Source organism: Fusarium subglutinans (genome assembly GCF_013396075.1).
Source record: "Fusarium subglutinans strain NRRL 66333 chromosome Unknown NRRL66333_c0000090, whole genome shotgun sequence".
NCBI lineage: Eukaryota > Fungi > Ascomycota > Sordariomycetes > Hypocreales > Nectriaceae > Fusarium > Fusarium subglutinans.
In genome coordinates this window covers 115,691-130,290 of record NW_023502153.1, presented here as the reverse complement: position 1 = coordinate 130,290, position 14,600 = coordinate 115,691, and the positions used below count along the sequence as shown (strand labels likewise).

Sequence of the window (14,600 nt, the reverse complement as noted above, 5' to 3'; positions counted from 1 at the left end):
AATTAGGTGTCAATTGACTTGCGCTATCATCTATCCCCCATAGGAATGCTGCCAAGCTACCTAGGTTCAATATTACAAGACGGTTTATGATTTCCATTTTCCAACAATGCTTGATATATGGCCAGCGGGTAAAAGTGGACCTACCTTATTAGTCCATAAGATGCGCGGTGCGCGGCTCCTCCATTCCAATTTCATCACCGTACCTACCTCAACTTTATTAAGAGGACATTTCGCATCATTTTCAAACATCGACTTTATCAGTGCGGTTTTGTACTCTTGCCCACCTACGTGCGTGAGATTAACAAGGAACGAATGCCATACTTGGTTTATCCTCGCTTGAATTGGGCATCGTCTATATCTTCCTGCTCTCCATTTGCGGCATGTCGACACCGACACCAAAAGATGGCCAACCACCCGCAAAACCTCGTCTGAAGCTCAACGTTAGCCGGTCCTCCTCTTTCGTCGCCGATGCGAATGTGACACCTTCAGTCTCGGGCTCGGCTGGTCTAGTTGCACCAACTCCAACTCCGACGGAAGGTCGCAAAGTGAAGCTCAAGATCGGAAAATCGCAACCCTCAACGCCTGCAGAACAACCCCCAGTGAAGACGAAAGCTGGCCGACAACCTAAGCCCACACAAAAACTCGTCGAGAGCAAAAAGCGCGCACACGACGAACTAGATGACGAGCTAAGCTCGGCACATCCAACAACAAAAATAAAACTTAAGGCAACGAAGTCAGGGCTCACTCCAACGGTCGTGGTGAAGCCAAAGGGACGCGCACCAGTACATCCGCCAGGAGATGGCTATGACTCAGAGGCGAGCGATCGGGAGAAGGATCCATCGATAGAGGAACAATTCGTCCTGAGGATGCTACCAGGAGAGCACTGTGACTATGTGCGCTCGTGCATGGAGAACGGCAAGATGGGTATTCCTCGGAGCCAGGGAGGTGCAGACATACAACTCAAATTCTTTGAAGAGGATTCTCGAAGGGCGGTCGTGTCAGTCAGAGGTCAACCGTTTGCCGCTGTTATGGTGGACCTGCCTACAGTTACAGAAGCGATGAAGACATGGGATCGCAAATCATTCCTCAAATCTGCAGACATCTGCCAAATGCTTCTGGTTTACCAGAAAGTTTCCACCGAAGCTGAAGCAAGACAGACACCTCTACCAAGTATGATCGACCAACACTTCAAATGGCCACACGGTCTAACACCGCCCATGCATGATTGTGTGAACCGGCGATTCGCCAAGACCATTAGTCGAAAGGAGATTGAGGACAAAGAAGCAGAAGTCGAACGCCTGCTCGCCGAGGATGCTAAAGCCGGCTCTACGCGTTGGGAATGGGTCGACGAGAGCAAAGACGAGGACGAGGATGGCGGAGATGAGGATGCCGAAGGCGATATGGATGATCATGATGATGGTATGGACTACTTCCAGAGCCAAGATGTATTCGGAGATGACGACGATGACCTTGCGGCCGATCTAGAGGCCGCTTTCGGGGAAATAGGCGATGAAACACCTGCTACCGGCATGGATGCTACAACACCAATGACAACCACACAGGCCAATACCCCCGCGCCACTCCAAGATAGCATTGAGTCGGATGAGTCTGAGGAAGTTTCGGACGATGATGATGATGACGACGACGATGAGGATCTGGACGAGGATGCTCGAGCCCAGCGCGACGAGGAAAAGGGCGTCAAGTCTTTCATCAACGACCTGAAGAACCAGCTTACGAACAAGCAAGAAGAACTGGCCCGCACTACAAACAAGATCCTCCGGAGTCGTATTGAACAGACCATCAAGCAACTCAGGGCAGAGATTGAACTCAAGAACTCGTCTATCGGTATCGAGACAGATGACTGATGAGAGAGTAGAAACCAGCCCATGGTGTATATCAATTGCTGGAAAGGCGGCTAGGTTTCTGGTAGGTAGACGGCGTTCAAGGTGTAGCCCAAGATCTGGGCAAGCGATGATTTGATTCTGGATTTGGACCCTAAAAATACCACATTGACTACCTATTGCTCAACCAACTGCTATTAAACCTTTAATATCTCACAAGATGTCCCATTATGTGCTTGCTAACTGATGTGAAACATTATCTTATACACCAAGATAAAGATGGAGCCCAAACACGCTTGAACACCATCTTTGTGATGCATTTTTATTGAGTAAAAGAGGAAAAAATTGGTATCTCATCGCTATCCAGAATCAACACCAACCAACGCCAACCTATGCTTGTGACATCAAGTACGTCTCACAGTTATCCCCATGCCCCTTTGGACTTTTCACACAAGAGAGAGCATTCAATGAAAGAATGAAAATTTGTCTTTAGCTCACCAGTCGATCCCTGCCCAACCATAGGTTCCATCAACGTTATGCCAGCCCCCATTTTCCATGCTATCCTCCCATCCCATCATCACGGCCAATAGGCGGCACCCTGAAGCACTCACGGTGCAAACAATCTTATCGCTCGACTCCGAGAGAACGGCTAGATCCATCATATACGCTCGACCGACGAGACTGCGGAGTCGAAGCGTTTCTTCAGAAGGCGGTGCCATATGTCTGGCTTCTTCATTCACGCCATCGACATTCACTCCTGCTGGTGCTTCAGCCGCATTATTCTTGCTTTCAACACCAAGATTCCAGAAAAGGGGAGCAAAGAAACCGCCCTCCCAACCAAAAGTGTTCTCAACAAAGTTATTCAGCGAATGATGATTGCCACTTGCGCGGGCAATTGCACCTTTCGAAGCTAAACGAATTCGATCTTGGGAAAGGATGGTATGAGAAAACTCAGGCTCCTCATGAACTGTGGGGTCGTCCGAAGCCAGGAGAGTGATATATCGGCGTTGCGTGTCATCTTCCATTCCTGTAATGTTGTAGTACTCGTCCACATAACGGATGACTTGTTTAAGGTAGACATCAGCTGGTATATAGGTATCGCGATATTGAAATTCGAGTGGATGCTGGTCACCATGACGAACATGGAGCCCAATGATGGGTATATGCGTCATAAGACTGCCCTCAGTGTTGGCTTTTGCTTGAATTGCAGTCACACGCTCATCGACATAAGCCTGATCCTCATCACTCAAGATGAATAGATCCTCATATCCAATACGAGCCAGTTCAAAGAGATCTCGCAACCCATCCTCGGTTCCTGCAACTCGATGATTTTGGGCCAGCAACGCCGGGAATACCTCCTTAGCTGTCGCAGAGGAAACGACCAAGTGGCGAGCTTGAAAAGGACAAGGAACCATGTGGTGTCGAGGAGGAGGACGACAGTCAGGGACAGGAGGAGCTTCGAAAATCTCGGACCAGGGTCCGTAGGCCCAACGTTTATCGACAATGAAGAACTCACGGCCAAGTTGCTTTGCCAGACCGTAGAAGGTCCACAGCATCATGAGTGTGTTACCAAGGCCAGCATCTGAGGATTCCAAAACAAAAGTCATGGTGCTTTCGCACACCGGCTTATGCTTCAGGTACTTTTTATCCACACCAACAAATTTGCCCTTATTTTTGGCACGAATGCCCTTGTAGGGTGCCAGAAGGCCTGATCTCTCAGCATCATACACGTCGATATAGTATTCATCTTTAGCATCATAGTTGATGATGGCCTTTTCGGTGATCGGAGCCTTGTGATGGATATCTCTTGCCCGGGAAGAAACCTCTCGGCACTGGCTGCCCATATCTGCATATTGGTTCATAGTCAAGGGAAAGTCCCCGTTTGGTGGTATGAAGACGGTCCACTTCGAGCGACCCTTATTGTCGTTGATAAGAATGGGCGTGGGGAAATCTGGAAAGGCATCTTGGCCCACCATCTCAAACTCCTCTTGTCCAAAATAAGGCCAGACTGCCGCTGGGATGGCATCCGGATTTTGAAAAGCCAATGCCACAAGGTATGTGATTGAGAGCAAGATACCGAGAAGGAAAAGTCGTCGAAAGACTCGGCTCGGTCGAGCGACCAAGATCTGGCTCGAGGTCCTCTTTGGAGGTCGAGGTACTAGAGCTGGAAGTGCCGGAGAAGCAGGCGGTGAGAAGAATAGGTGGTTGAAATTGAAACGGGATGAAGTTGATGAAATAGGCCCACGATCTTGGGCGTTGTAAGAGCTAGCTCGGCGCAAGTTGAGCGCTGGCGGCACGACCAGCATCTTTGATTGAGTTGGGCCTGACATCATGGAATTGTATGAAAATGAAAATAACGCGGGAGAATCAAGTAATATGAAAATAGAGTTGCCAGTCGAGAGTCCAAAGCTGCTACTCTGGAATGGCGAATGTAATGATAAAGGATCCGGTGGACGACAAACCAGGTCGTACAAGCGGATTGGGCTGAAAGGAACCCCTAAGACAGTTTGGTTTGCTTTGCCTGTTTGTGTAACACAAGAGAAAGTTGCCCGTATTTCTTCAACGGTAATCGAAAGTGCTATCAAACGGGACACTTTGGATTCCTATATACAAACGGACGTCTCAGTGGATGGTTTTTCATCCAGCTTTGATAGACCTGGAGGGAAGCCAGCCGTTGAAGTTGCCCTCCCAGTTACACGCACAAGGCAGTGATATATGTCCGAAGATGGGTAGTATAATCGAAACCTGAATGGACGAGTGGCCAAATGTTCAGAATAAGACAAAAATAGAATGTAAGGCAAGGAAAGGAACGTGTAACGAATCGAATAAGAGCTCAAGTTGTGAGTGTAGACATCAAGCCTTAGACCTGCACTGCAAAGAATGAGAGAAGAAGAAAGATCCCCGTGGGGCACAAAGAAAGGGAAACAAGAGTTCTAGATTTTAGACGTTGAGAATATGAAATCCTTCGGATCATGGACTTGAAAAGAAGACGAAGACCGGATGGGGCTCGGCCCACGACAGGGAGTACCCTGGATGGGAAGCAACTCCGAAGCAACACCTGCTGCGGGATGCTTTGAGCACGGATAAAACATCAGATTAGGGAGGCACAGGTACTATACCTACTTAGGCAATGTACAAAAGCATGACGAGTTACAGAGTACAGTACCTGGGTATGTCATGGAAGTGGTATGTAAATATTCCAACAGACGAGAGCTTTACACTTCTCTTGAAGTCGCCATGTAAGCAAAAGGACAAAAGGTGTAGTTTGGTCAACGTTCCTTCAAATCTTATCACCTCCATACTCATCAAACTGTATAACATACCGTTCCTCTGACCGCCGTTGAAAAGAGGAAGCATCGCAAGCTAAGCTTAGTCCGACAGTCGTGTCGCAGCGAACGAGGGAACGTCAGGGTTGGACGATGATTTACCTCAGACTGATTACGCAGGCAGGGGCACAACATGCTGTGCACAAAAGTGCTTTCCGCCATGCCATCATAAAATCAACAGGAAACATATCGCGTTCCGGTTGCCGACGATCATCACATGGGGAGTTGTTACAACGCTTGGGAGACAGCCAACTATGTGACAGCGCTTCACGCAAGCATTGAGGGGATGAGATGGCGATGGGCTTACAGGCGGCCCATCAATCGCCAGAAAAAAGCTGTCAACGGGATGTGGTGGCTAACAGCCGAAACAGTTATTACTCTTCCTAACTACGTGACACTTTAGCTCAAAGCCCTTTCAGCCCTTTCATTCGCGGATTCTTCGGCCCTTGACAAACATTGTCACTAACTAGCTAATAAGCAGCTCTTACGAGGTCCGAGAGCCTCCCCACCCTAGTCCGCGCTTCTGCAAGGTACTGTACAGCAGCTCCTTGCCCGTCTTGACAGGGGTAGAGAAGACAAAGCAAATAGTGCCGGGGTCTCTCGAGTTTTCGCTAATTTCAGACCTGTTTCAGATTAAGCAGCTTTAAATGGTCAAAGCCAATGAGAAAGAGTTATTCTCGTACCCATTCAGCTTCCTGCCCATGATAACTTAAAGGGCCACACCAAGTTAACCCAACCAAAAACAAGAACTAATCGAATATCTTGGGCTCGATGTTTCACCCATACAACAAGAAACAAAAAGCTCCCCGATGTTTCGAAGACACATCATTCATGGGGCTGAGTAAACCGATCATGTCAAATCAGGAACGGAAGCTGAAAGAAACGAAATGCCGTGCAAGCTACCGGAAGCTTCTTTCTCCTAGTGTTTTATGGCTGTATGAGAAACAATCTCGGGCCCCAGCACGAGGATTGTGTGAAGTTGTCTGACTCGGTGGTCGTGCCACTATAAAGCCTTGGGCACTAAAGGATTTAATGCGATGTGCCTTATCAGGGTGCTTTGTTGTTCTAGTGACCTCAGGGCTCTACATAGTAGAAGCGTGGTCTCAATGCAACTTTGAAGTAAGTATCTTGGAGGGGCTCTGATCACACATACAACACACACAACCTTATACTGTGACAACTTACATGTCACACGTCTCTCTCATCGTTATTGAAGCCCGAATATCAGAATTCTTTCATTCTTATCTCTGTCTCATTTTTTTCATTCCCCATCATTAACTACCTGCAACAGCCAAGTGCTGCATCCTGATGTTGCTGTCAAATCTCCCGCTCTCAACTCATCATGGTATAAGTACATAACTAAGCTCTCTTTCCCGAAGAATAAAGTAAAACGAAGGTAACAATGCCCTGTCAAAACGGCGTTTGCCCGCTTCCTGGCACAAAGAAAATTGTTCGCAAAAACAAACGGGCTCTACGGTTCGCTGTTTCTCACCAAGTCCCTAAACAAACATAAAATGTGGCCGCTTGCATGAGCCAAGGGCGGGATGTCTTAATCCTTCCGTTGCCCTTTTCTCTCGCCCAGCGACAAAAGAAAGTGTAATCGGGTATAACGCAAATAAGCCCCCTTTTGCCGCAAGAAACAATGCCCAATTTCCCTAAACGCCTGTATGCTCAATAAGTCTCCGACCCGATTTACTCCAGAAAGGGGGCGATATGATGAATCCCTCGGCCTTGTATCATCGTCTATACCTCTGCCGGTATGTCTTTCCGCTCCTCAGGGGGATTCGGCGTGGGAGTTCGTCGTAAAGGCTCAAAGTTGGGTTCTGCTAAGGAGTCCATCTTCTGTCCACCCGCCAAGCGTACGCTACCTCGCTTGCCACGTACCACCTGGCCTCTCTCAACCCGATCTTGTAGCATCTCGTCCAAAAGATTATTCATCTCGTCAACACCTCGAGTTCGCTTCTTTTCTACCTCCACTGGCTTGGCGCCGCTAGCTACGTCAGGATGGGCCTCTTGCTGAGGAGGCGGGGAGCGAGGCTCAACAGTTGCTTCGGCTGTGTCGCGTGACCGTGCCGCACTTCTCAAAGCAGCCAGCATTCTGTCCTTGTCGTCAAGTCTTGCTCGAAGATCTGCTATCTCGGAGTCTTTTTCCCTCAAGGCAGCAGATACGCTGTGATCCTCTCCGACCATAATAGTTTTGTTTGGGGCCGCAAAACCCACGGATGCCCGGCTAGAGCTCGCGCGACGTGCTTGAAGAAGACGCTTTTCCAACGTCGCAATATATCGATTCTTGTCTGCAAGATCTGCTTGTAGGGCACGATTCTGAGCCGTCAAGGATGCTGTACCATCACCAAATTCGCCTGCACTATCATCTTCAGCGTCTCCAACTTCATCTCCGATCTTCTGTCCACCACTAGAGCGACGGCCGATGGTCGAAGATGCCGATGTCATAGATGATGTACGTTCCATCAGGGGTTTGCCACCCACAGAAGTGGCAACTGACGAGCGAATTGATGCTGGCAAAGATATCTGCGAGAACTGAGAAAACCGGGCATATTGACTGAGAGAGCTTATTGACCCATTCGAATTGACACCGATGGATTTTGAACTGAGAATGAGGCGGTTCAGATGGTCGATTCGTTCCTTCAGGGCTGTCCGGGCGAGTTGCATCTCAAGAATTTGCTCCTCATGTCGCTCCGCAGCCTCAGCTTCTCTGGCCTTTTCTTCCTCTTCGTTGTGTACCTTTTCTTCCTCCACCACTTCCCCCCTGTTCTTTTTCGCCTGAGACTCAAGTTGCTGGCGCAATTCCGAGATTTCCATGCGATAGCGCTCAAGCAGAACTCGAGCTCCGCCTTCGCCACCAGCCCCAAGAGCTTCTTCGGCCTTTTTTGCATGGCTGACGATATTATTCTTGGCTCTCGAGGCAAATTTGAGGGTATTAATCGTTTCCAGGGTGTGATTGTTGGCCAAGGCCGCGCTATTACCGGCCCCGATCTGTATCGTGCAAAGAATACTCACTAGAGAATTCCCAGATAAAGCTCCCTGTAGCAGCCGAGTGAGTTTGCTATCGCGATATGGAAGATGCTTCCCTTCCTTGTCTGTACCCTTGGCTTCTTTCTCCTTCCACTCTGAAAGTTTTGAAATAACCGTGCCCAGGGTGAGCAGACTTTTGTTGATATGAGCACCTTCTTGTCTACGCTCTTTAGATTCAGCAGCCTTCTCGGAGCCAGCCAGGTCGATTAAGCTGAGTGTTGATACTCGCACGCCGCCAGGCAAAAGGCCAGACCGCTTACCCTCGCCTGCAACTGAAACACCTGGTATTCTCTCCCGAGACTCCACGACAATTTGAACGACTGCATGACTTCGTGAACTCCGAGCGTTAAACTGTGTGCTGGCGGTTCTTCGAGCTTGGTCGCCTCGTGCAATGACTCGCAGCAGCTGTGTAGGGCTCTGGACGATCTCCTCCTTCAGTGGGGTAGCATACACACCGCGCTTGCTGTCTTCGCGAAGCTTAATCTCTTCTTGCTGTGCACCCCCTCCAACGCCGTTCGCAATGGGCATACTCAATAAATCATGGATTTTTTCATTGTAAATCTCCAGATAGCTGACTCGCAGCAAAAATTCTCGTGATGGCGTTTCTCGGATGTATGAAAAGATATCGGTGATGGCAAGTGGAATCACGCCTGGTGACGAAGCGGTTCCTTGCATAGAAAATGTCTTTCCGGTACCGGTCATACCGTACGCAAAGACAGTACCATGATAACCCTCCATAACCCGTCGGACTAGTCGTTTCGCAATATGGTCGTATACTCTGGAGTTATTGTCATGTGTCGTGAAAACATTGTCTAAGATGTCAGTCTAGGCAGGACTTCATTTGCTTGGGCACATACCATAGTAATGGTCACCACCATCCTTCCCTCTGAATGAGATGAGCGACTTGCGCCCATCAACCATCCACTCGCCCTCAGGGCTCCCGTTGTTTCCGTTAGCGTCTGGCCGAACCCTGACACTTACAACGACATTCCCCTTGCCATCATGTTTGGATGCTCGCTTGTCATTTGAGGCATCGGATTTCTGGCCCGATCCTTCCGCGGGGTCATCATATGTCGTAGCTGAGGTCGAGTACGAATCCTGTGCTGAAGAACTACGGCTTTGAGGTGGTGATGCAACACTGATCAACCCGTCTGACATACGTACACTCGTAATCGACTTTCCTTCCCCGCTACCATTAAGGAAGCTTGGTGTGCTCGAACTCATCGTGCTGTACATGGATTCCTTGGCGGCTTTTGAGGGCTTCCTTGTCGATCGGGGCTTGTCTACAGCCCTTGGACTAGGCGGAACGCCGCTGCTCGAACGTGTGTCTCCCCGTGGCGGTTGTGGGAAAGAATTGATGCTGACACTCTTGCGGAGAGTCTTTCCGGGACCATTAACACCAGAGCTAGTCCTTGGTTGTGGGAGTGCGGCTGACGGTGCTGGGCCCGGGGGGGCCAGGCTCATTGTCGATGGCGTTCGAAGACCGGATCGAGGTGTGCCTGGGGCTGATCTGATCGAGGCTGTGGGCGAGGGGATGTTTCCTGTACTCTTGCGCGTCTTGCTCACTGGCAGGGCCGGCAGAGCCATATTGGGAGGCCCAACTGAAGGCCGGGACGGGCGCGGCAATGTTGTCGTCATTGTACCTTGAGATCGAATGTGCAACAAGGAAAGCAATATAAGGATTCAAATGCGCGCAGGCTCGAAATCGGAAGGCCTGGCGCAGTGGCTCTTTTAGACGTCCTGAAAGGCCGGCCGGTCCATTAACAAACTAAACTGGAAGGCAAGGTCGGACGGCTTCGCTCGATTAATGTCACCCTCGAAGGTTTGAGCGTCGTGTGCAATATCAAAAGAATGTCGCAAAACGTGTGGATTCTAGTCCTTCGTAAGGATGGCCTAGTATGGTTGATCAAGGGAGTAATAGATCGGGGGAACGCGGGAAGCTGCGCGGAATCGGATGTATGTCTCTCAAAAGTGGTATCGACTTGGCTGTGTATTGTCAGTGACCTGGGAAGGGACGACGCAATAGCGCATAATAGTGTAGAGATTCTAGCTCTAGCCAGCACAATGAAAGAAAGGGATCGGTATTGGAAAGAAGCAATTTTCAAAGTAGAATAAAGCTGCCAGCAACGTACTCCGTACTCGGCCGATGAATTCTTTGAGGGGAGGATTGAAATGGAAAGGGGGTGGCATATGAGAGAGTGTTCCAGGTGTTGTCTTCGAAGTAGCAACGCAACAGGAGAAGAAGTGAACCCTTACCCTTGATAAAAAAGCAAACCACAGAGAACAAGGACAGGCAAGGCTAACGTTAGTGTACCTCGACTAGCGCGGCGGATAGTCTTGGTTGAGCACGGTGACGATGCCAGCCTCTGACCTCTCGCGTTGCAATAATCGAGACCGGGAAGAGACACAGACCAAGACCGGGACAAAGCGGGCAGTCGACTGCGAGCTGGAGATCGTGGACGAGTCTCGATTCAAGAGCTAGCAGACAGTACTGGCGCGGAAGCGATTGATGAATGGAATCGGGCGTCGATGTTCGCAGCTGAGAAGAACAAGGACAAAAGGAGGATCGGTTTCAGTAATATTGTGTATGCATGACACAGACACATACAGCTGAGATTACCGCGTGAGGTGCCGTATTTGCCTTGCCCAGACCAGTGTTGATGTGGGGAGAAAAGAATTGAAAGAAGCCGTCGAGGTCAGTCGAGGTCAGTCGAGTTTGGGGTGGAGGTAAATGGCTAGACAACTGGGATGGAGGTTCTAATGCAGTCCCACCACAAGCGCGGCGCAAGCACAGAGAAGAAAGTGAGGGAATGAGTGGCGTGACGTAGTTATAGAACAGAGACAAGGGAGAGTCTTGGGAAAGGTTTATCAGACAAGAGCAATAAGAAAAGAGACATATGACTCCCACAGAATGGAAATGAAGAGAGTAAAAAACACCCCGATACAGAAAATGACGAACGCGGTAGAATGGTGGATGAGAAGCCTACCTCGACGTGCCTGGGCTGAAAACGGCCCGCTTGAGCACCTAAAGCACTTGGGTGCACCAAGTTGAGGACTGATGCGTTCCAACTGAAGCGCGGACAGCACTAGTGTGGGGGTGCTCAGTAAAGCTTAAAGCCTATGGATCTACAGTACGGCCAGCAATGTTTGTCTGAATAATCAGTAAATGTTTATCATGGATGGTTCCCAGACATGGTGTCTTCGGAGGCCTTTGAATGCACCTAGATTGGATGCGAGCATGCATCCTGTTACCGCAAGGGCTTCGAGGATGCCTTGGATGCCACTCTATCACTGCAATACTAGAACAAGGACTGTAATTACGATATGCAAGCCCAGGTCACGTCGTCGAGTAACATTGCATGCTAAAAACTCGATTGGCCCGGGGTGCACGGTCGGTCTAAAAAGTCCCCCAGTCAAGATAATGAGCTCAACTTTATAGAGCGAGCCAATCAGAGTGTCTTGCTTGGACGCTTGAGGATATCTTCCCCGGCTGGTCTTGTAGTCTACGACCATTGTGGTTAGACTGGGAGACAGAAAAGAAAAATATCATCAGGCTGACCATCATGCTGCTGGGAAGACTGTAAAGATCCAGGGAACACGGTTCATTCTCAGCGATATCCCTGGCTCCCCTCTTCCTATCAAAAGGAAGGCCCATCCAATTGTTATACATGGACTCGAATCTGAAGCTTTTCTCTCCCATAAGATTCTTCTACTAATGCAATAGCATGCGCCAAGTAAGATACTAAAGGACGGCCCGGAAGTTGCCCTTATTAACAACAGAACAATCCACAAGTTCGTCGGGTAACTGCGTCGTCGATCGCGCCGACAGTCATGTACCGACCGAGCTGTATCTTAGTACTACCTAGCACGAAGGGAGCTTCTGACTGAAATCACCCACTTCCCCCTCTATTGGGTCCTTGCGAGGAAGCTACGGCACCTGTGATTTAGTTCCCGGCACCCGAGCAACCTCAAACGGCTAACGCAGGTACTACCGCTTGTGCCTGGTTGTTATAGGAAAACTTGGTCCAGAAATGGAGGTTTGTTTCGAACATCATCATATCCTAGGTATGTTAGTACCTACCTTAGTGGACGAAGGTGCTGGGTACCTCCTGAGTTTATAGGGCAGCGAGGTACTAAGGGCCTACCAATGAACGCAATAATTACCCAACACCACTTGGCGTTGGATCTTGCCCAAGGGTGTTTGCTCACGAGTACTAAGATCAGTAAACTTTCAGGTTTCATATCCAGCTCCTTACTCTTGAGCTAGAAATTCTCTATCACTTAGAATTCCAAGTCTTTTCTTGGGTGTTGTCTTAACACGGCGCGCGGCAATGCTCCCTCCTTTGCGTATATGCATATGTATCTGTATCTACGGAATACTAACTTACCCATATGGATATCCAAGTACTACCTAATCTAAGGTACTACGTACATGGTAGATCGCCCAAGCGTCGCTGTCTCAACTTCTCAATGGCGTCGACTCCTTGCAGCACGACTGGCTCCCCTGCCAACCTTCAAGGGCATCATTGACTTGCTCCCAACCCAGTGCGGTGGCTTAGCCTCAAGTTGGTCATAACAGCCGGGCGCCCCTTTCCGTGTATGGATTGGACCATTCGCAATATTTTTTTGCTCCTTGTTGGCGGAGCGCTATTACCAGCTGCTTCAAATTCGATCGTATCAAAGACAATGACACCTGCCAAGAAAGGCATCTTCGGATGTGGCAGATCCCACATCAGACGGTGATGAGTGTCGTCTTTGTCGACTCGTTTCCTGTACTCCGTATTGTCTTATTATTACTCATGCAAAGCATGCATTGGGGGCTTCAATCTTGGATTGTTCATGAGGCGATCCAAGGATCCTTACGTACAGCGGAGTACTGTACCTGCATACGTCTCCCAGAGCGGGACCCTTCTTTCAAGATTTGCAAGTTCCATGGAGCGGAGTGTCTCAATAATGAGACCCTTGCCGAGAAGGCCCCCAATACCCAGCTTATAACTTATCGTATAGACAAGGAAACTTGTAGGAGTTGGTCAATGACTAACAGCCTAGTTACTGTGTAGACATCGCAAAAGTGTTGATCAAGAATACATACAGCGTCTTGCACGCAGGTCTTATCGAACAACACGAGGCTCGATGCTACATCAAATCGAAACAGTCCCAAGCTCGGATGCTAACCTAGATGGGAGTTTCAAACAAAATAACAGTGTGAAGTTGGAAAGAAACATTCTCACTGGGATGGCGCATTCCGTCACCAGTCTTCAGCTTTTGCCCTGTCCCGATGTTGTGGGAGCAAACTCTATGGCATTTCGACAGGTTCGTCCATTATTGGTATGAACATCAGATACCATAAACTGCAATTTATTTGCCCCTGGCCTGTGGTCTCCCAGTTTGCATGGCTCATTATTAGGTTTCCAGGGACCCTGTCTGTGCCCCTTTCACGGTTCAACGCTGGATTGTCCACCCCTATCGATCGGATCGTCTACCCCTAGTTACTCACACCAAATTACACTAACTAATAGCAATAGAATATATTCTATATCTTACCCTAAGCCCTACCCCTAACCCTACCCCTAATCTAACCCTACCCTACGGCCTTTGGCCTATAACTAACCCTAACTAACTAACCTAATCTAGCCTAAAATAGCCTATATTTACTAGGGCTATAGTTAATCTTACTGTTAGAGGGTACCTTTAACTAGGTTTTGTAGGACTTGTGGCTATAGCTGACTTGTGGCTGACTTGTGGCTAGTTAGGGTGGGGTTTTTTCTTGTGCCCTGATTGGCAGAAGTTATCCTAATTAGGCTTAGATAGGGGTGGACAATCCAGCGTTGTTCACGGTTCGCCGGGGCCCCAATGCTTCATAACTGATACGGAGTAGCGCGGTCGTGGTTGAGTCACAAGCTTCTGGTAAATCGTCGTAGACCTATAGATAGGACTAGACTGTATCACAGAATTACAGCCCATTTCTAGCTGCACAACTCGTCACATCGGTAGCATGTTGCTTGAACATCAATGGTGGATAGTGATAGTCCTGCCGATCAGCTGAAAATGCGTTTCTTTCGGACTTACTATATATACCCGACTAACAAGTTGTCCAAAGGATAATAGCATGCACCTGCAAGGGTATTCTCGCTTTACCTGTCCTTCCGATGTGACAACCTCGTTCACCTGCTTCAGGGTTCCATCATCAACGGTTCTTTGACGGCCGTTGCACCCGTCTTAACGAGTCGCTCACTCAAGGCTCATCTCGCTCCTGGTACCACGAGGGTCTTCTCCGCCTATCATAAAATCTCGATGGGACGTGGATTATCACTTTAATTCCCGGTTGAACATCACATTGGTCTGTTCCGTGGGAGATAATCTCCTAGTACTTCGCAATATGCTCTCTAATAAAAGCTGA

At 49.0% G+C, this 14,600-nt stretch overlaps 3 protein-coding genes across 3 annotated transcripts; 1 reads left to right on the top strand and 2 right to left on the bottom strand.

Moving 5' to 3' along the window:
- Positions 1-380: 380 nt before the first annotated feature.
- On the top strand, positions 381-1,865 carry FSUBG_7250 (transcription initiation factor TFIID subunit 7; the record flags this gene model as incomplete). Its single annotated transcript, XM_036685536.1, has 1 exon — positions 381-1,865. One exon carries the CDS (start codon positions 381-383, stop codon positions 1,863-1,865), a length of 1,485 nt encoding a protein of 494 aa, XP_036537260.1.
- Positions 1,866-2,335: 470 nt separating this feature from the next.
- Positions 2,336-4,171, bottom strand: FSUBG_7249 (uncharacterized protein; the record flags this gene model as incomplete). Its single annotated transcript, XM_036685534.1, has 1 exon — positions 2,336-4,171. One exon carries the CDS (start codon positions 4,169-4,171, stop codon positions 2,336-2,338), a length of 1,836 nt encoding a protein of 611 aa, XP_036537259.1.
- A 2,739-nt stretch (positions 4,172-6,910) lies between these two features.
- Positions 6,911-9,787, bottom strand: FSUBG_7248 (centromeric E; the record flags this gene model as incomplete). The annotated part of the gene is made up of 2 exons (XM_036685533.1): positions 6,911-9,012; positions 9,058-9,787. The coding sequence occupies 2 exons, from the start codon at positions 9,785-9,787 to the stop codon at positions 6,911-6,913; spliced, it is 2,832 nt and encodes a 943-aa protein (XP_036537258.1).
- Between the last annotated feature and the right edge of the window lie 4,813 nt (positions 9,788-14,600).